We start from the raw sequence: 20,454 nt of genomic DNA, 5'->3' as shown, positions 1-20,454 counted from the left end.
CGTACTCAATATTATATCAATTATTATGATCTCCCATTTTTTAGATCATGGCTGGTCAATATTAAATACTCGTACAGAGAAACTTGTAATTCCGCGATGTCATTCATATTATTGTCCATGGACTTAGATAACCATTTAATATCAGGCGAGCCTTGAACTCATGCTCATCTACATTGATAAGAATATTAAAACTCATCAAATTGGTTGAAGACGCCGTTGAGTAGTGTTGAGACTAAAATATTAATAGGAATGCTCATTACGTCATACTTAAGGCAGAGCGTGACCGATCAACCGGTCCAATGTTGTCAGTCGTCAGTATTTCCGCTAACTGCCTGTAAGTTGAGCGGCTCTCGCGTGGTCGACAATTTTAAATAATGAAACTGATTTATTTATTACTACTTCTCGTTACATGCTATACAGACGGGCTCAATATACTTGGAATATATCCGTACCAGGGGAAGAGCCATTTTTTCGTATTCAGAGTTTATTTACGCGAATTAGCTAAGCGAGGCCACAATGTTACTATTATTTCACATTTTCCCGAACAAGATCCACCGGCAAACTACCACGACATCAGTCTGGCGGGAACAATCAAAATAACGGAAGACAACCAATCCGTTCGGAATTCTTACTGGTCTGTATTCAGTGCCGCTTTCTACCTCGCAATTTCTGGTAAAGAAAACTGTCAAGTAATGTTAGCTAATAAACAAGTGCAAGAACTGATCAAAAGTAAGCAAAAGTTTGATGTGGTTGTTGTCGAACAGTTCAACAGTGATTGTGCGTTAGGTGTAGCTTATAAACTAGGTGCTCCAGCGATCGGAATGTCCTCACACACACTAATGCCTTATCACTATAAGAGATTAGGCATCCCCTACAACCCATCATACGTGCCCTTTCATTTCCTGGAGGGGGGAACTAAGCCATCTCTCTTTCACCGAGTCGAGAGATTGTTTTTTGACTTCTTCTTTAGAACGTTTTATTACTTTGTAAGCCAGCGGAGTGATCAAAACACACTGGCTGAATATTTTGATGACATCCCTCCGCTAGAAGAACTGGCTAGGAACATGAAATTTCATCTATTGTATCACAACTTCATTTTAACCGGGTCAAGGCTGTTCCCATCCAATGTGATTGAAGTCGGCGGCTATCACGTTAGCAACGCCAATCCTTTAACTAGTGTGAGTATTAATAATATTACATGATTTGTTTTAATGTTCATCTAAAATCCTAAACCATATATCAAATCCAAAATAATATCTCAAAATCATCCGTAGAAACTTGTATTCAATTTGAAATGTTTTTATTTTTATCCTCATAAATATATTACGAAATAAGAAAAGCTACATAGAACCGTAAAAGCTTTTTAATGATATCTATGACTCGCGAACTTAAATTTTAAATTGTCGCATTTGTTAAAAGTCGTTAGTATTTATTAAGACATTAGACACATTTTTTATAGATTCAGTATAACATTTCCTACCTATCCAACAAAAAATGTTTTTATATACATTTTATATACATAGGTACGTTACTATCTGAATTCCAGGATTTGAAAAAATTCGTTGATGAAGCTGAACATGGAATTATATTCATAAGTTTTGGTTCTGTTATCAAGAGCTCAACTATGACAACGGATAAAGTAGAAGCTATTTTGGAAGTTATGAAAAGAATGCCGCAGAGATTCATATGGAAATGGGAAGACAAATCATTAATAGTTGATAAAAACAAATTATATGTGTCTCATTGGCTGCCGCAAGTTGATATTTTAGGTGAGCTACAGTAGTCTATACTAATATTATAAAGAGGAAAGATTTGTTTGTTTGTTTGTTTCGAATAGGCTCCGAAACTACTGGACCGATTTGAAAAAATCTTTTTCCATTAGAAGCCGACATTGTCCCTGATGAACATAGGCTACTTTTTTTAATTTTTTTTTTTTTTTGGTATCATGTGTGTTTTAATGTTTCCGAAGCGAAGCGAGGGCGGGTCGCTAGTTTATTATAACCTCACTTTGATAATCGGCCTACATATGACCACTCCACCCGCAATCACCGGATTGTCGCGACCTTCAATAGGTCGCGGGACGTGATTGTTTGACGGGGGTATAGGGAGACCCAGTGAAACGGTGTTCGCCGCCGCCCGCCGGTCAGTTGGGGACCTGAACCCGGGTGTCACTACTAAACTCCGCCCCGGGAAGCTGTCCCGCCAACCGGTGTAAAATCCTGTCGTGCGGTCGTCGTGCCGGAGTCGGAGACCGGAGTGGATCCCGGCGATCGCACGCAGGGTGGACTGGGGGCCCTTCCATGCCCTGCGTCAGTCGCTCACGCAACCCGTGGTCGAGCACGTACTGTGCTCCGCGCTTTATTCAGGTATTGTCACGATTTCGCCTCGAACATCCTACCCCGCCCAATCCCACTCTCCAAATAAAAAAATATATTAAAAAATGAAAGTTCGAAAAAGGAAAAGGGTTTTGTCGGCGACTCCCCATTCCACATTTAATGTGGATTTCAGCAATGTAAGGGGTCTACATAGCAACCTCGACGCCGTACACCACCATCTTGAGACGGCGCAGCCTGCCCTTCTTTTTCTGACGGAGACGCAGATATCTGCTCCGGATGATACTTCGTACCTTGAATACCCCGGCTACGTATTGGAGCACAACTTCCTGCGTAAAGCCGGGGTGTGTGTATTCGTCCGGGCTGATGTCTGTTGTCGCCGTCTACGAAGCCTCGAACAACGGGACCTGTCCCTCTTGTGGCTGCGCGTAGATCACGGGGGCTGTACCCGAGTCTACGCGTGCCTGTACAGGTCCCACAGCAGTGATGCAGGTTCAGCTCTGATAGAGCATGTGCAAGAGGGGACTAACCGCGTGCTTGAGCAGTACCCATCTGCGGAGGTGGTGGTTCTTGGAGACTTTAACGCTCATCACCAAGAGTGGTTGGGGTCCAGAACCACTGACCTCCCGGGTCGGACTGCCTACGATTTCGCCTTGGCCTACGGCCTCTCCCAGCTGGTGACACAGCCCACCCGTGTCCCAGATATTGAGGGGCACGAGCCTTCTCTGTTGGACCTTCTGCTGACCACCGATCCAGCCGGATACAGTGTGGTGGTCGACGCTCCACTTGGATCGTCTGATCACTGCCTTATCCGTGCTGCCACACCACTCTCTCGTCCTAGTCGTCGAACGACGACCAGGTATCGAAGAGTTTGGCAGTATTTGTCAGCAGATTGGGATGGATTGCGTGAGTTTTACGCATCCTACCCATGGGGGCGGTTCTGCTTTTCCTCTGCTGATCCTGACGTCTGTGCGGACCGTCTTAAAGACGTGGTGCTCCAGGGGATGGAATTGTTTATTCCCTCCTCTGAAGTGCCCGTTGGGGGTCGCAGCAGACCCTGGTATAACAATGCCAGCAGGGATGCTGCACACCTCAAGCGGTCCGCATACGTTGCATGGGATGATGCTAGGAGACGTCGGGATCCTAACATCTCAGAGGAAAGGCGGAAATATAACGCCGCTTCCAGGTCCTACAAGAAGGTTATTGCCAGGGCGAAATCGGAGCACGTTGCTAGAATTGGCGAGCGACTGAAGAGCTATCCCTCTGGGAGCCGTGCTTTTTGGTCGCTCGCCAAAGCTGCAGAAGGTAACTTTTGCAGGTCTAGTCTCCCACCACTACGCAAGTCCGATGACAGTCTGGCCCATAGTGCGAAAGAGAAGGCTGACCTTCTGGTCAAACTCTTCGCCTCGAACTCGACTGTGGACGACGGGGGTGCCACACCACCGAACATCCTCCGGTGTGATAGTTCCCTGCCGGAGATCTGCTTTACACAGTGTGCAGTCAGGCGGGAACTCCGACTCCTGGACGTCCATAAGTCGAGCGGGCCAGACGGCATCCCTGCAGTGGTTCTGAAAACGTGCGCCCCTGAGCTGACGCCTGCGCTAACGCGTTTGTATCGCCTCTCTTATTGCGCTAACAGGGTTCCGTCTTCATGGAAGACTGCCCACGTCCACCCTATCCCCAAGAAGGGTGACCGGTCGGACCCATCGAGCTACAGGCCTATCGCGATAACTTCCTTGCTTTCCAAGGTGATGGAGCGAATAATTAATATACAACTCCTGAAGTATCTGGAGGATCGCCAGCTGATCAGTGACCGACAGTACGGTTTCCGTCACGGTCGCTCAGCTGGCGATCTTCTTGTATACCTTACTCACAGGTGGGCTGAAGCCTTGGAGAGCAAGGGCGAGGCTCTTGCTGTGAGCCTTGATATTGCGAAGGCCTTCGACAGGGTCTGGCATAGGGCACTTCTGTCGAAGCTACCATCTTACGGAATCCCCGAGGGTCTCTGCAAGTGGATCGCTAGCTTTTTGGATGGGCGGAGCATCACGGTCGTTGTAGACGGTGACTGTTCTGATACCATGACCATTAACGCTGGCGTTCCACAAGGTTCGGTGCTCTCCCCCACGCTTTTCATCCTGTATATCAATGACATGCTGTCTATTGATGGCATGCATTGCTATGCGGATGACAGCACGGGGGATGCGCGATATATCGGCCATCAGAGTCTCTCTCGGAGCGTGGTGCAAGAGAGACGATCAAAACTTGTGTCTGAAGTGGAGAACTCTCTGGGGCGAGTCTCCAAATGGGGTGAATTGAACTTGGTTCAATTCAACCCGTTAAAGACACAAGTTTGCGCGTTCACTGCGAAGAAGGACCCCTTTGTCATGGCGCCGCAATTCCAAGGAGTATCCCTGCAACCTTCCGAGAGTATTGGGATACTTGGGGTCGACATTTCGAGCGATGTCCAGTTTCGGAGTCATTTGGAAGGCAAAGCCAAGTTGGCGTCCAAAATGCTGGGAGTCCTCAACAGAGCGAAGCGGTACTTCACGCCTGGACAAAGGCTTTTGCTTTATAAAGCACAAGTCCGGCCTCGCGTGGAGTACTGCTCCCATCTCTGGGCCGGGGCTCCCAAATACCAGCTTCTTCCATTTGACTCCATACAGAGGAGGGCCGTTCGGATTGTCGATAATCCCGGTCTCACGGATCGTTTGGAACCTCTGGGTCTGCGGAGGGACTTCGGTTCCCTCTGTATTTTGTACCGTATGTTCCATGGGGAGTGCTCTGAGGAATTGTTCGAGATGATACCGGCATCTCGTTTTTACCATCGCACCGCCCGCCACCGGAGTAGAGTTCATCCATACTACCTGGAGCCACTGCGGTCATCCACAGTGCGTTTCCAGAGGTCTTTTTTGCCACGTACCATCCGGCTATGGAATGAGCTCCCCTCCACGGTGTTTCCCGAGCGCTATGACATGTCCTTCTTCAAACGAGGCTTGTGGAGAGTATTAAGCGGTAGGCAGCGGCTTGGCTCTGCCCCTGGCATTGCTGAAGTCCATGGGCGACGGTAACCACTCACCATCAGGTGGGCCGTATGCTCGTCTGCCTACAAGGGCAATAAAAAAAAAAAAAAAAATCGTCGATCCACTATCCACACAGCGCCTTTAATATAAACCTTAAAAGTTACCAATTTAAAACGTATTAATAATTTGTCCTTTTATTTGATATTATTATCTAATTTATCATTCAACTGGTGGTAGGACCTCTTGTGAGTCCGCACGGGTAGGTACCACCGCCCCGCCTATTTCTTCTGCCTTGAAGCAGTAATGCGTTTCGGTTTGAAGGGTGGGGCAGCCGTTGTGACAATACTGAGACCTTAGAATTATATCTCAAGGTGTGTGGCGTATTTACGTTGTAGATGTCTATGGGCTCCAGTAACCACTTAACACCAGGTGGGCTGTGAGCTCGTCCACACACCTAAGCAATAAAAATAAAAAATTCAAATAACATTATCGAGGGATAACCTTTATCGAATAATGAGGATAACACAGCAAACATTCGAATTCCAATCATATTAACTATGTATGTATAAGGTAGGTATTTATTTCTTTGGAACGAAAATGAATTAGGTAACCTTGACCCAAATTGTTAGCTACGCGTTAAAAGACGTGCAGAACGCACTTTTGTTCCCTGCCTAATCGTTGAAAGCCTATGGGGCTATTCCAACTCACGGTAGCTGAACGGTAGCTGAGCTCACAGGTTCCGCCTTGACCCAAATTATTAGTTACGCGTTAAAAGTCGTGCAGAACGTACTTTTGTTCCCTGCCTAATCGTTGAAAGCCTATGGGGCTATTCCAACTCACGGTAGCTGAACGGTAGCTAAGCTCACAGATTCCGTCTGAGAGAATTACCAACACTGACCTTAGCTAGAGCAGTGCATCGCTGAATCTACCGGAACGGAAACGCGACTCACTGAGAAGATCCGAAGGGAAACTGAATGAATAAAACAAACCCATATAACCGCCCTAGTAACAATTTAAACAGCCTCAGTTTATTTGTATAGCAATATATCCTGTTACCGGTGGTAACCTAATTTTGACCACAATTTTCATATATCTCTTTATAATTAACGACAACTTAACCGCTTTATTATTTCAGGACACCCGAAAACTTTGGCGTTTCTCTCACATGCGGGAATGGGTGGAATTACCGAGGCCATTCATTTTGGAGTACCAGTAGTGGCCATGCCTTTCTTGGGCGATCAGCCTGCTAATGCTGCGGACGTCGAAGAGAGCGGTCTAGGAATTCAATTGCAATTCAGAGATTTAACAACTGAGAGCTTATTGAATGCGTTCCAAACTGTTTTGAACACCACGTAAGGCAATATTTGTTAAGTTTTATCAGAATTCGAATATTAATATTTCTCTTGGTTATTTTGCCTTTTGTCTTGGTATTTAATATTTATTATTCATACGTAGCATATATTTAGACTTATAGATGTGTTTAAGTACGTATATCAGTCTCTGATTCCCATAACACACAGAATCTTAGTTTGGGACCAGATGATCCAGATGATCGTCTGCGACTTGTTTCCGGTTATCATTTATTTATATATCTTAGATAATCAAACATTTTATTGCTTAGATGGGTGAATGAGCTCACGACCTACGTTTCATTAACTGTTTACCAGAGTCCATAAGTCACAACTGAATACCGTTATTCACTTTATCGCTTGGTGTTGAAATCTCAGTTATTATGACCATGGTATGTCATTATAATGGGATGGGATGATTAAGATGGTATTATGACTGTACGATTCTTTAAGCCGAATCACACGACTACACTGCAGCAATAATCGGCAGGACAATACCTACCCGTGCTTGCTAATAAATTTCAATTATCAAATAAGCCCCGAAATATTAGTAATTTCGTATTTCGTTTCTAATTGACCCAAGATTTGACATACTTAAATTAAATCCATTCAAGGCTACCATTTCCTATAAACTTTAATTTGATTTGATTTTATTTATTACATAGTTGGGTGGACCAGCTCACGGCTCATCTGGTGTTAAGTGGTTACCGGAGATACGAGTTCTAAATATCAGTTTTTACAGTACAGCAGCAGTGCCGCACCTTTAAAACCAAAACGCATTACTGCTTCACAGTAGGATCAGACATAGTTGTGGTGGTTCCCACTCGTTTGTTGGCCTCACAAGACGTCCTACCACCAGTAATTACGTAAATTATAATTTTGCGGGTTTGATTTTTATTACACAATGTTATTCCTCCATCGTGGAAGTCATCCGTTAAAATGTGTTAAGTACATATTTCATAAGGACAATCATTGCCTACCTGCAAAATTCGAACACCAGCATAGTCACATAGCTCGATAAAAATGCAACGGGCATCTTACTCTTTAGGCTACGACTACTTCACTACTTTATGAAGTCGTCGTGGCCTAAAGGATAAGACGTCGGGTGCATTCGTGTTGAGTGGTGCGCCGGTGTTCGAATTCCAGGTGGGTACCTACCAATTTTTCTAATGAAATACGTACTCGGCAAATGTTCACGATTGACTTCCATGGCGAAGGAATAACATCGTGTAATAAAAATCAAACCCGCAACAAAATTAAAATTTGCGTAATTACTGGTGGTAGGACCTCTTGTGAGTCCGCGCGGGTAGGTACCATCACCCTGCTTATTTCTGCCGTGGAGCAGTAATGCGTTTCGGTTTGAAGGGCGGGGCTGCCGTTGTAAGTACACTGGGACCTTAGGTATATCTCAAGGTGGGTAGCGCATTTACGTTATAGATGTCTATGGGCTCTAGTAATCATTTAACACTAAGTGGGCTGATAGCTCGTCCACACATCTAACCAATAAAAAAAAATGTTTTTCGTTTCAGATTCCGTGAGAAGGTAAAAAAAGTCTCGAAAGCATGGCACGACCGACCAATGCCCCCTTTAGAAACAGCAATCTACTGGACCGAGTTTGTTGCCAGGAATCCAGATTTGAATTTTAGAACGGCTGCAGCCGACACTCCTCTATACCAATATATTCTGCTTGATGTAATAGCAGTGCTATTAACACCACTTATTATTATATTCGTCGCATTGAAACGTACAAGAAAATCTTCCGCGCCAATTGTAAAAAAAACGAACGGTAAAAAGAAATCAAAGAAAACTTGAATTGCTTTCGAAATACATATTTTATTTTAAATAAAAATACAGGATGTAAAAAGAAGGCGAGCATACAGTGTACCGAAAATATTAAATTTATAGTATAACACAAAGAACTGTAATCAAAATGCTTGCAACGCTGTATCAAAGTAATATAATTAACAAAAGAGTAAATCTTCACTTTTAATCCAATCTACGACTCATGAAATATAATAAAATAGGTACGTTAAAAGAATAATGAACATTGTTAAAAGAATTTAGTAGAGGTGACCTTCTACGAGTGCCTTGCATGGCTAGCCATCAGAATCATTGATCACTCAAAGATTGTTGATCAATCCTGAATAAGAATGTCGTTGTAACGAATCAGGTACCCGAACTAAGGCCTGTGCCTAGTTGAAGACAACACCCGCACATAGGCTTTAATGATGACGGTAAATCGTAAATATTTTTCATTATACTCATATTGAAACAAACATTGTGTATTTATCTTGCGGTAGGCAGCGGCTTGGCTCTGCCCTTGGCATTGCTGAAGTCCATGGGCGACGGTAACCACTCACCATCAGGTAGGCAGTATGCTCGTCTGCCTAAAAAGGCAATAAAAAAAAATTATTACTTAAATGCCAAATTATTTAATAACAACTGTACTATAAAACAGTTTAGAAAATTCTATTCAATATTGTTATTAAAATTGAGTTTATTTGTGAAATTTTCATAAAGGCGTTTACTGGGTTTTAGTTTTATTTGGATTTATATGTCGTCTTCTAATAAATCGTATCAAACTGATAATAATAGAAAAAAACAAACAAAACGATATTAAAATGCCAATAGCCATTCCACAAACATCCAACATAAGTAATTCGTAAAATCCCAAATCAACAGTAGGAGGACGCAGTTCAACATTACCTTTGTGCCGAATCACGTATTCAATCCAAAATATAGCTAAATTCAGAGGTGACACGGGCCTATCTCTCCACAAAGCAGACAAATTTTGAGCCCTTATCTGATAACTGCAATAAGGAAAACAACATTTTTTTATTTTTTTTTATTGCTTAGATGGGTGGACGAGCTCACAGCCCACTTGGTGTTAAGTGGTTACTGGAGCCCATAGACATCCACAACGTAAATGCGCCACCCACCTTGAGATATAAGTTCTAAGGTCTTCTAAGTTCTAAGGTTTAGCGGTAGGCAGCAGCTTGGCTCTGCCCTTGGCATTGCTGAAGTCCATGGGCGACGGTAACCACTCACCATCAGGTGGGCCGTATGCTCGTCTGCCTACAAAGGCAATAAAAAAAAAAGTATAGTTACAACGGCTGCCCCACCCTTCAAACCGAAACGCATTACTGCTTCACGGCAGAAATAGGCAGGGTGGTGGTACCTACCCGTGCGGACTCACAAGTGTAGTCCACACCACCAGGAATTACGCAAATTATAATTTTATCATCGTATCATCTACATCGTAAATAAAACAAGTTGCTACCTGATGAAAATTTGTTGTCTATCATTTGATTTCTCATTTTCACTTACTAAAAATTACGTTCATATGAATGTTAGTAGTAATATTCATAAGTCATAAACTTACGAATCTTGCATCACAGTTTTTAGGGCTTGATTGATTTTTCTTTCATTCATTGTGGAAACATCAATGGTAACTCCCAAGCCAATTTCAGTAGCTGCCGCTGCGTTCGCGAATTGGTCTCCGAACAACGGAACGCTTATGACTGGCACCCCACAATGCATAGCTTCAATTGAACTTAACATTCCAGAATGTGTGATAAATGCTTTCACTTTTGGATGACCTGTTAATGTTTTTATTTATGATATTTCTAATAATAGTTAAGTATTGCTTATATCGATATTGGTTAATTATAAACACACACACATTCATATTAACAGAACTTAATCCAACTCAACCCATCGAAGATACAGGTTTACACGTTAACTGCGAGGTAGTTCCCATTCGTCATAGCGCAATGATTTCAAGGAATAACTCTGAAACTTTCCGATAGTAGGTATCGAGATTCTTGGAGGCGTTCAGTATCCGAGTAACTTAGAAAGTTAATTTCGCTTCCAATATGTTGGGATTCCTCCGCAGAGAAGCAGTACTTCACGCCTGGTGCTCCTATTTCTAGGCCTATTTTTTCGGGCAGGGGGCCGAACTTCCTACGAGGTCCCCGCGCCTAAGGGGCGCGCGGGGTATGCGGGCCTTGACGATCTACAAGGTGTTGGGAGCAGACCGCGGGCCCGAGGAGGCCGGGGACCCTAAATACTCGTTACTTCCATTTCAATTAATCCAGAAAAAAAACCATTCGAATTGTCAAAACACCCTGGTTGCACGTGTCCTCTAGGTCTACTGAGAGATTTAGTGCTCACTATGTTTTGTATAGGATTTTTCATACGTTTTTTATCGTATGCTCTGAGTAATTATTTCATCATGTCCTTTTAACAATTCCACTACCCACCACCGGAGCCCAGATCATCTTAACCTATCACATGAACCGTTGCGTTCCTCGAGAGAGTGTTTGAAGTGTGTCATAATTTTTGCATCTTCATCCCGAACAACACGTTCTTCTTCAAACGGACTTTATAAGGAATTCTCAGCAACTTGGGTGTTTTTTTTTGGCAGGAAGACTTTTTCCTACATTTTTTTTAATGCTTAGATGGGTGGACGAGCTCACAGCCCACCTGTTGTTAAGCTGTTACTGGAGCCCATAGACATCTACAACGTAAATGCGCCACCCACCTTGAGATATAAGATCTAAGGTCTCAAGTATAGTTACAACGGCTGCTCTTCAAGCCGAAACACATTACTGCTTCACGGCAGAAATAGGCAGGCTACCTATTCTAGTAACCACAAGGAATTATACTAGATTCAACGAGCTCACGGTGCTCGGAATTTGCTAACACTAACCCTAGCAAAATCAGTGCTTCACAGAATCTACCACCGGATCGGAAACGCGAACCAGTGAGAAGATCCGGCGAGAAACTCAGTGAGTTGTATCTGAGGGTTACGGTCATCCACTGAAAACGGTGGACATAGAAGCGGCTTGCCCGGACGCGGAGGTCGTGTTTTGTAAGTAGAGCATCGAACCCCTCTGTCTCCAGCATCCGGTCGGGACCAAGCAATCGACCAGGTCACCATGAACAGCGCCGCCCCAAATAAAACGGCCCAATGTCAGCGTTTACCTGTCTGTCTATTGCAGCAATAAATAAATGAAAAATATATCTGATTAAATTCTATTTCGTTTCCGTTGGATTGGATTCTGTCCTAAAGTGTGATTAAGGATAAACTCACACAAAACAGCAGTCTGCGGAAACCATTTTCTTATTAAAACATTCTTCGGCAAATTCAAATTACCAACATTGTCAATTTTCCATAGAACCTTTACGGAACTTTTCGTGATAAAATTTATTATTTCTTTAATTATTCTATCCGGAAAATTAGATGCAACAGTTCCAAAACTAATGTAAATGACGTCGCTTTCTGCCTTGTCAATGAAGCTTTTAATTTCCTGCAAAGATGTATTATTATTGCTTAAATATATGAACAAGCTCACAATCCACCTGGTGGGACCTGGTAACAGAAGGGCATAGAGATTAGAACGTAAACGCCGCATAATAACTCATTTTTCCCCCTACCTATTCTAGTAACCTCGAGTGGTCAAGTTAGATTCATCGAACGAGTAGGTGAGCTCACGAGGCTCTAACCTGTGGACGTTGCTAACACTAGCCCTAGCAAGAGCAGTGCTTCGCAGAATCCACCATCGGATCGAAATGCGGCCCACTGAGAAGATCCGAGCGAGAAACTCAGTGAGCTGTCTATGAGTTAATTTACTCGCCAAATCCATAATCGCAAGCGACAGGTTTGACAACTCATCATAAGACATGAGTCGAAGTCACTTTTATTAGTTTATTTATTTTAAAAGTTACTTAAAATTAATAAAATAATAAATATTAGTCTTTCTTTTAAATAAAATTGTTGTTTTAAAATTTTTCTTATAACTTTCTAATTATTTTAAAGCGGTAATTACTCGTAATATCCACATACTTGTAACAAAATTCTTGTTCGTAAATCTAAGTGAGTAAATTTAATTTTCTACATGAACGAACCTCATCATCTATAGTTGTATTTTCTTTGATATGTAAACCACCAACTTCAATAACATTCGCTCCATATAACCGAGATCCAGTCAAAGGAAAATACTGATTCAATAAAATCAATGAAATATTCTTTCCGATCTCATCCAAGTCCGGTACATCTTCAAAAACACTATTGATTATCATTTGGTCGCTTTTTTGAATTACATACTTAAAGTAAATGTTGAAAGCGATATTAATTAGTGCACTTTGTATCTTATCCCAAAAGCCAGGCTTGGTTCCGCTACCAATGAAATGATTCGGAACGTATGCCGGGTGATTGAGCGCACCCAACCTTGAATAAGTCCACGGCATCAAAATATGAGCAGTTATACCGACAATGGGTGCATTCAACTTAAAGGCAACAGCAAGACCGCAGTCCGTCACAAATTGCTCAACTATCACTAAATCAAATTTAGTCTTCGACGATATTATTCCTTGTATTTCTTTGTTGGACATCAATTTATTACAATTTGAGTTAGCTAAATTCTTGAAAGCTCTCGCTGTGTCCAAAGCTTTATGAAAATTAACCAATATACCAGGAAGGTTTTTTAGAGTATCGTCTATATCAACAACATCGCTTCCGCTCACTTTGTACTCGAGTGGTATTTGTCTTAATTTCGATATGTTTTTCATTGGAAAATAATTCACAACTGTAACCGAATGGTCTCTTAAAGCTAACTCTTCAACCAAAGTCGAAAATAAATTGTGGTGACTCCTTCCATTGTACGGAAACACAGCCAATATTTTATAACTAACACATTGATTTACGAATACAAATAGTCCCAGTAGACTGAAATTCATTTCGTATATTTTCTATACCTAAATAATATACCATGTAAATAATATTACTATAAACACACACAAAACAAAAATATTGAAATCTTTACCACGACTGCGTGGCTGCACCGTGAGATTATTACTGTGATACTGTAAGCCCGGAATTTAGCATTGACCGAGATCCTCACTGATTGCTTGTTATTAATACAAGGCAAATAGTAAAGCGGATGCTGTCGTCTTTTGACGATAACTACATATGTAGTATGCAAAAGAAGAGGACAATTTGAAAGCTTTGAGTACCCAATTATTGTTATTATTTTGCATTCATGGTTGAAAGTGCTAATGGCCACGTGATGTTAAGTGGACACACGAGCCTATAGACATCACAACCAAACTTACGACATGAGGGGAAAATTTCAGTTTCAAATTGTATAGCGGATAGCCGACCGTTCGAACCCCAAAATTAAATAGACAGTGTTATGTACCCGTGCAGGCTCAAATTACGCCCTAATTACTACCAGTAATTAAGCAAATTACAAATAGTCCTTGATTATAGAGTTTGAACCCATAGTCTCATCGCTCGATGCGAATACGCCGGTCGTCTTATTTTTTGGATCATGACGAAGTACTAAATATAAAATTCTTATTTTTGAGATGAAGACCATTTTATAACTCATTCTTAGGGGAACTATATTTTTTAAACAAAACCTTTCAAAATGGTTCCAATATGTTAAGCTCATAGACCTTTATAGGTTTCATACTTCAGTGGTTAAACTGGGTCTGTTGTTGTTGTTGTTGACCACCATGTAGGTTATGTTGATTTAAGAAGAATACAATATAAATATCAAACATGTTTTTCCGTCAAACATTCGAATGCCAAATAAAAATTGGACAACAAGCAACATGGATCAAAATTTAATTTTTAAACAATAAATTGCTTTAAAACTAAGAAAAATGTCCTGACAGATCCGCTTTATTTGCAACACATTTTCCACAATCCCATAAGTGAGTTCAACATCAACTCAATTAATTTCTGATATAAATTTTTATGTACTTCGTTAATAAAAAAAATGTAAAACTTAGAAGGAAACAAACAGAGTTTAAATAATATTATTATAATTTCAATTCAAATATAGTTATGTTATGTTTTAGCAAATCATTCATCCTAACAAAATGGCATGCTGCTGTAAACCCGGAAAATGTGAGTTATTATTTGTTTCATGTTTTTGTCAAATATAATTCCGTTTAAATAGTAATTCTTATATGTTCTAAGCATTTTCTTTGCATACTATAGCAGTCACTTTGTTGAATTTTCACTTCTATAGGAAAACCTATCCCTTCTCCCTTACAATGCCAATGCCCGATCTACATATATGTAAGTCGAGGCAGAAGAGCGCGTTTTTTCCTCTACCTAATCGTTGGTAGCCTAAGGGGCTATTCCAACTTCACGCGGACTGGTAGGCAGGGACGTCTTAAATTAGGCTGGGGCCCTTGGGCACAGTAGAATTTGAGGCCCTTTTGGAAAGTAAAAAAAGGGAATTATAATAACATTTTTTTACTGAGTATGACCATTTATTATAGGTAATCAAATACGGTATGATATAATATGTCATTAATGATATTAGAATGCTGCTGGTTTTGGTTACGATTACGATAACGGAAACCGAATAAATGTGTGAGAGAAATTGTCGGTCCTTAGGGCCCCCCTAAGAATGGGGGCCCTGGGCACGGGCCCCGTGTGCCCTTATGGTAAAGACGGTATTGCTGGTAGGTGAGCTCAGGGGCTCAACCTGAGAAAATTGCTAACACTAGCCCCTAGCAAGAGCACTGCTGCACTAAATCTACTACCGGGTCGGAATCGCAAATCACTGAGAAGACCCGGCGAGAAACTTAGTGGGTTGTCTATGGGCTAGTTCGGACGTCGAACTCGTCGGAGTCCGGAGGAGCGGTGCTTGAAGAGCCTAAATGCACCGGGAGTAGATCCGGCGAATCCGACAAAATATATTTTGGGCGCTGGCGGCTTTGCTTTGCTCCGTGGCCTGGGTCGGATATAGGCAGGATATAGGTATAGTTAGCGGTGACCACGATAAGAGGGTTAAGAGCGCATGCCACCCCTAGCGTTGAATAAGTGTGGTTCTAAGATTCGGCACTGTATGCGGAATGGTTTAGACGAAAATTGCGATATAATATTATAGGCGAATATGCTAAAACCAAAAATTTGTATGCAACTTCAGCTTCTATATAACGTAATAACCAATACCGACCGTAGGCTTCGGATTTACGAAGCCATCCCACGAGATAATTCTGTAAATCTAATAAAAACATAAGATTCGAAGGTCGGCATCTACGGGCTGTAACTACTGCTTCAGTCCATATTTCTAATATCCGACCAACACCCTAATTCCTATCTTAAGATCTGCTGGTGAGATATTTTGTCATCCTGTATAGGTTAGGCGAGACAGACGAAGGTACCACAAATCCTGCCTATTTCTGAATTGAAACAATCATGTAGGTAATTCGGTTTGAGAGTGAGGAGACTTAGACATCAGATCTCAATATAGTTCAGCAACAGCCACTGGCAGTGTGTGGTGTGATAGTTTAATTAGAATAGATCATTAGAATATTAAATTTTGTCAACGCAAAATTGCAATGCACTCAAATTATAAATATAAAAATGTTTGATTTTATTATGATTGACTTCCACGGTGAAGGAATAACATCGTGTAATAAAAATGAAACCCGCAAAATTATAATTTGCGTAATTACTGGTGGTAGGACCTCTTGGGAGTCCACACGGGTAGGTACCACCACCCCGCCTATTTCCGCCGTGAAGCAGTAATGCGTTTCGGTTCGAAGGGTGGGGTAGCCGTTGTAACTATACTGAGACCTTAGAACTTATATCTCGAGGTGGGTGGCGCATTTACGTTGTAGATGTCTATGGGTTCCAGTAACCACTTAACATCAGGTGGGCTGTGAGCTCGTCCACACATCTAAGCAATAAAAAAAAAAAACAATATTATGTAACAATACTGACATTACATGCACACTTTAATGTGTATTTTTTTCTTTAAATGTTGTATATTATTACAGCGAATAAATCATCAACAAGCTGTTTAGGACGGTGTGATCTACCAAAGCACAGATGTTTAGAGAGACGCGAAGTAAAACCTGGACCTGTGCCCAAACACATGGGTTGGTTGTATACGGCCAAAAATTCACCTGAACATCAGGTTACCATTGTTTTTACAATAACTTCTTTTTAGTTAACATTCTAAATAGAAATTAGAACTTTTTTAACTTCATTCAAATCGGGAAAATAAATATAGCGCACATAATACATAAACATGCAGAGTACATAAACAACACAATGCGAAAGCCGCCACGCCATGTCTACCATGGACGGGTCGAAGTCTGAATTTCGTTGAAATTACGGCTATTCTGCGAAGCCCAAAGCATAATAGTCTGGTGACACCAATAACCAGGCCAATGGTTCAAAGCCGTATAACTACCACTAAATCGGGGATGTTTGCGGATGCGCGAATTAATAGCTTCGCAACAATGAATTGTAAACGAATTGCTTCCCTAATTCGCCGCATGCGGGTCAGTCGCAGCAGGTACCTGCGGCTTTCGCCTCGCGGATGGATCTGGACTACCCAATAATGCAACACTGGACAAGTGTGCATGTTGAGCACTCTGGATCCAAACCAGCCTTTAGAGTTTGGATTAAGGTAGTTTTGACGTTAATTTGGTTTTTTTGTTTTATTATTATTGCTTTTGTTTTATTGCGTATACTGGTATACTATATGAAATATTAATGAATGTAATATAGATGCAAAATCTGAAGTAAATGAAATAAATAAATTAAATAAATAAATTACTGTACGAGTATTTATTTTACTAATAGCCTTTACTTTTGCAGTTACGATGCGGTTGGCGCCCGGGACATGTATCTTGTTCTGTACTCCGGAAGATTGAACAACATAATTCTATGAGAATGGGCAGTTGCACTCCTTGCCCTTCTAGCTGTTCACGCCCCTTGTGTTCAAAGCCATGCTGCATGCCTCCGAAATGCCTAGCTCTATGTCCATCCTCACCATCATGCTGCAAACAGCCTGCGGCTACACAGCCTATCCTTAGAATAATAAGGCACGAAGGACAATATACAATATGTACAAAACCGTCCAATGTCAACAACGCTCCGTCTGGTCCATACCCACTAAAGTACGTCCTGAACACAGATCCCGATGAAGGACCAACAGCGAACGCAAAGTATAGCGTAGAGGCTAAATTCAATGATTACCATTTTGATTACACTAGCTCCCAGTCTTCCTTCGTTTTAGACTTTTCACCCCCCGAACAAAGATGCTTTAAGCCATGTCCGAAATAAAGATTGAAACAAGTTGTATGTGTTTTAATACATTGATCAGTACAAACATACATTTTTCTCTTATAAAAAAATCCACCCAAACTGGTTGAGAACTAGTTTCCCTTTTTTTGGCCACCTAACAATTTTCCTTTTTGTTTACCTTGTTTTGTGTCCTAAGTACCTTTCACTTTTTTATTCACAGTGAGGCGTACAAGCACACTGTTGTGTGCTTAGTGCGAGTTTTTTAACGTTCTCCATAGCATAAAAGTTAGGTAACTCAAATTTGTATGTAGTTGAAAACGTTTGCCTACGTTTGCCGCTAGGGGCGCTGTTCGAACTGCCTACAAATATGAGTTAACTTTTTCGCTATTGATTGATTCGCTAAGCACACTGACCTCACAAAGTGATCATCTCTGTCTATAAATGGATTAACTCAAAAGATTTCATGGTAAAAAGAAAATAAAATGTATTGTATGTAAAACAGCTCCTTATAAAGCTAGTGATTTCTAATCTAGCAACGAGTAGTATGATGATAAAATAGACAGGTAATGATATATCAGATCCGTGAAGCAATGCCACGGTGCAGGCAGTGGCAGCTTTGGAACCAAAAAATAAATATGTCATGCTTCCATTTTGAATTTCGAAATTAATAATTATGATTAGTCTATGAAAGTTACAATTTAGCAAATTAATGAATTTCCATATCAATTACTATCAAAAATTAGAATAAATTCATCAAAAACACGAATTGAACTTTTTCATGATAATCTTACATAACACAACCAAGTGTGACAGTAATTCACTATTAGTGAATTTGAAAATAATGATAAGCAATGAAAAACAAAGAATCTGTCTAACAGAACTTTATTGACAACAATTTAGACATACACTGTACATTTGCACAAGTATATCATTATATAGGGTGTGCTTTCTCTTACTACACCTTAAAGAAAATGACTAGATAAGTCACAAATATACCATACTTTTTAACTAGGGTTACCAGATTTTTGTGCTAATGCTAACATGTTTTCATTGGCAAGCATTTGGAACTCATGGAATCTTTGTGAAACCCTCTGATTCATTCGTAGATATTTCTCCATACAGTTGACAGTGCATTTGTCCTAAAAGATAACACATTTCAATCAGTGATCTATGTAATGAAACACCCATTTTCATTTAACATTCCCACTAACTGCTATCCTGCTTTAATAATCACAGGGATACAATGCTCACCTGTCAAATGTAATAAAAGCCAAAAATAATAATTACTTGAACTATTTGTCAACAAATGCCACAAAATGAGAATAAAGAAAAAACTCATTAATATTCATGAGATAACACTGAATCTGGTGACTCTGTACATTAAAGAAAAAAATGAAATAAAGAATTATAGAAGCCAGCAGTTCCTGTAATTATTTTCTGCCAGTCTCTATTTGGCTGTCCATATTCAGTGCTCCAGATCTACTGTATACATTTACATGTAGTTTTTCACAGACAGATGGGCAGATTACAGATTTTGAACAGAACATAAGGTTTCTTACATTAAAATCATATGCTGCAAATGGTATTTTTAACAGTGATTGAAAGTTATATTTCAAATGATATAATTAACAAGAAAGTAACTGCTGTATTCAATTTTGACACTTAAATTGCTGAACTAATTTTGAAAATTCAGGGAAAATAGTATTATATCAGGGAAAGTAATAAGCTTATATTCCTCTAAGAATTAAGCTACATTTCATGCCACCGTGGAACACACATAAAAGAGCGTTACACGGGGGCAAAGTAACAGACGAAAATATAGTTAACTAATCGAGCTATTCCTTACCTCGGTAGATTTTAAAGTCCTCGACGTAAAATCATGAATGCAATCATTGAAACAAAGTTCAGACAGCTTGTTGTATTGTACAAGGAAATCCTTGAACTGAAATGAAATTTGAAAAAAATTAAATTTTCTACTGAAATTTGAAAACACTAAACAAAATGTACCGGCATATAGATGATAATTATTGGAGAAATGTTAAAGAATTTAAGAAATTAAATTATATTTTTAAATAAGTGGAATAATTCAGAAATAACATTATTTAACAAATTATTTCGTGAAAATACTAAATATTTACAGTTTTAATTTGATCAACTTCACTCATCATTTCAGGGGTCGCCATTTCTGTATATCTTCAAGAAAAGTTTAGAACAGTGTGATTGTTTAGTATTTTTACAATATTTATATTAAATCTAAATATTTATTTAATATTTTTATGAATTATTGTAATGTTTCAATTTTAGGTTAGATTAGAAGCCTTTTTTATTTTGTTGTACCATTTGACAGGCAAAGGTATAGCGAATGTACAGACTAAAAAAGCCAAATATTAAGATTATGAATTCACTATTTGACTTGACTATGACTTGACCTTAAACAGACACGTAGTAACTATTATACCAATCTGTGGGCAGAGCGCGGTCTGCATCTGGACCGCCGCGCCGACCCATGTTATACGTTTCGCGTTTCCAACATTATAAAAATTGAAAGTTGATCTTGGAAGATTGCATGCATTCGTATGCTTGACTCATTTAATTTTTGTCAATATGCACAATGTCAATATTTAGAAAAAAATGGCCTCACATAACTTCTTATGTATTTTCCAGAGCTTCCATTGCAGTTTGTAATT

At 40.3% G+C, this 20,454-nt stretch overlaps 4 protein-coding genes across 6 annotated transcripts; 2 read left to right on the top strand and 2 right to left on the bottom strand.

Moving 5' to 3' along the window:
- The first annotated feature begins 261 nt into the window (after positions 1-261).
- Positions 262-8,527, top strand: UGT42B1 (UDP-glucuronosyltransferase 2B14-like). 3 transcript variants are annotated; one of them, XM_062673521.1, is made up of 5 exons: positions 270-634; positions 992-1,178; positions 1,547-1,769; positions 6,489-6,705; positions 8,232-8,527. In XM_062673521.1, exons 1-5 carry the CDS (start codon positions 375-377, stop codon positions 8,512-8,514), a joined length of 1,170 nt encoding a protein of 389 aa, XP_062529505.1. In that variant the 5' UTR covers positions 270-374; the 3' UTR covers positions 8,515-8,527. The 3 variants fall into 3 exon arrangements, with proteins under 3 accessions (XP_062529504.1, XP_062529505.1, NP_001274756.1); XM_062673520.1 differs by lacking the exon at positions 8,232-8,527 and adding an exon at positions 6,975-7,089 and having other exon boundaries at positions 262-1,178; NM_001287827.1 differs by having other exon boundaries at positions 375-1,178; positions 8,232-8,514.
- A 699-nt stretch (positions 8,528-9,226) lies between these two features.
- UGT43B1 (UDP-glycosyltransferase UGT43B1) lies at positions 9,227-13,443 on the bottom strand. Its single transcript, NM_001257041.1, has 4 exons — positions 12,613-13,443; positions 11,798-12,014; positions 10,085-10,301; positions 9,227-9,512 (listed from the first exon to the last, which is right to left on the bottom strand). The coding sequence occupies exons 1-4, from the start codon at positions 13,441-13,443 to the stop codon at positions 9,227-9,229; spliced, it is 1,551 nt and encodes a 516-aa protein (NP_001243970.1).
- A 715-nt stretch (positions 13,444-14,158) lies between these two features.
- On the top strand, positions 14,159-17,820 carry LOC101739601 (keratin-associated protein 10-7). The gene is made up of 4 exons (XM_004928235.4): positions 14,159-14,424; positions 14,572-14,620; positions 16,510-16,649; positions 17,339-17,820. The coding sequence occupies exons 2-4, from the start codon at positions 14,593-14,595 to the stop codon at positions 17,804-17,806; spliced, it is 636 nt and encodes a 211-aa protein (XP_004928292.1). The 5' UTR covers positions 14,159-14,424; positions 14,572-14,592; the 3' UTR covers positions 17,807-17,820.
- An 814-nt stretch (positions 17,821-18,634) lies between these two features.
- On the bottom strand, positions 18,635-20,065 carry LOC733107 (mitochondrial import inner membrane translocase subunit Tim9A). The gene is given in 3 exon segments (NM_001047054.1): positions 18,635-18,906; positions 19,614-19,709; positions 19,906-20,065. Coding segments are annotated over 3 exon segments (276 nt in total). The 5' UTR covers positions 19,951-20,065; the 3' UTR covers positions 18,635-18,771.
- Between the last annotated feature and the right edge of the window lie 389 nt (positions 20,066-20,454).

This window comes from Bombyx mori, chromosome 18, assembly GCF_030269925.1.
Source record: "Bombyx mori chromosome 18, ASM3026992v2".
Classification (NCBI taxonomy): domain Eukaryota; kingdom Metazoa; phylum Arthropoda; class Insecta; order Lepidoptera; family Bombycidae; genus Bombyx; species Bombyx mori.
Note: the sequence above shows the minus strand (reverse complement) of the source record. Positions and strands in the feature narration are given on the sequence as shown.

Bases quoted from the DNA above. Each gene is read 5' to 3' on its own strand.
- UGT42B1 (NM_001287827.1), top strand. From the start codon at position 375: ATGAAACTGATTTATTTATTACTACTTCTCGTTACATGCTATACAGAC. The intron at 1,179-1,546 runs GTGAGTATTAAT...TCTGAATTCCAG, and splicing joins ACGCCAATCCTTTAACTAGT to GATTTGAAAAAATTCGTTGA. The intron at 1,770-6,488 runs GTGAGCTACAGT...TTATTATTTCAG, and splicing joins GCCGCAAGTTGATATTTTAG to GACACCCGAAAACTTTGGCG.
- UGT43B1 (NM_001257041.1), bottom strand. From the start codon at position 13,443: ATGAATTTCAGTCTACTGGGACTATTTGTATTCGTAAATCAATGTGTT. The intron at 12,015-12,612 runs GTTCGTTCATGT...ACATCTTTGCAG, and splicing joins ATACAACTATAGATGATGAG to GAAATTAAAAGCTTCATTGA. The intron at 9,513-10,084 runs GTAAGTTTATGA...TCCTTATTGCAG, and splicing joins AAAACTGTGATGCAAGATTC to TTATCAGATAAGGGCTCAAA.
- LOC101739601 (XM_004928235.4), top strand. From the start codon at position 14,593: ATGGCATGCTGCTGTAAACCCGGAAAAT. The intron at 14,621-16,509 runs GTGAGTTATTAT...ATATTATTACAG, and splicing joins CTGCTGTAAACCCGGAAAAT to CGAATAAATCATCAACAAGC. The intron at 16,650-17,338 runs GTTACCATTGTT...TTACTTTTGCAG, and splicing joins AAAATTCACCTGAACATCAG to TTACGATGCGGTTGGCGCCC.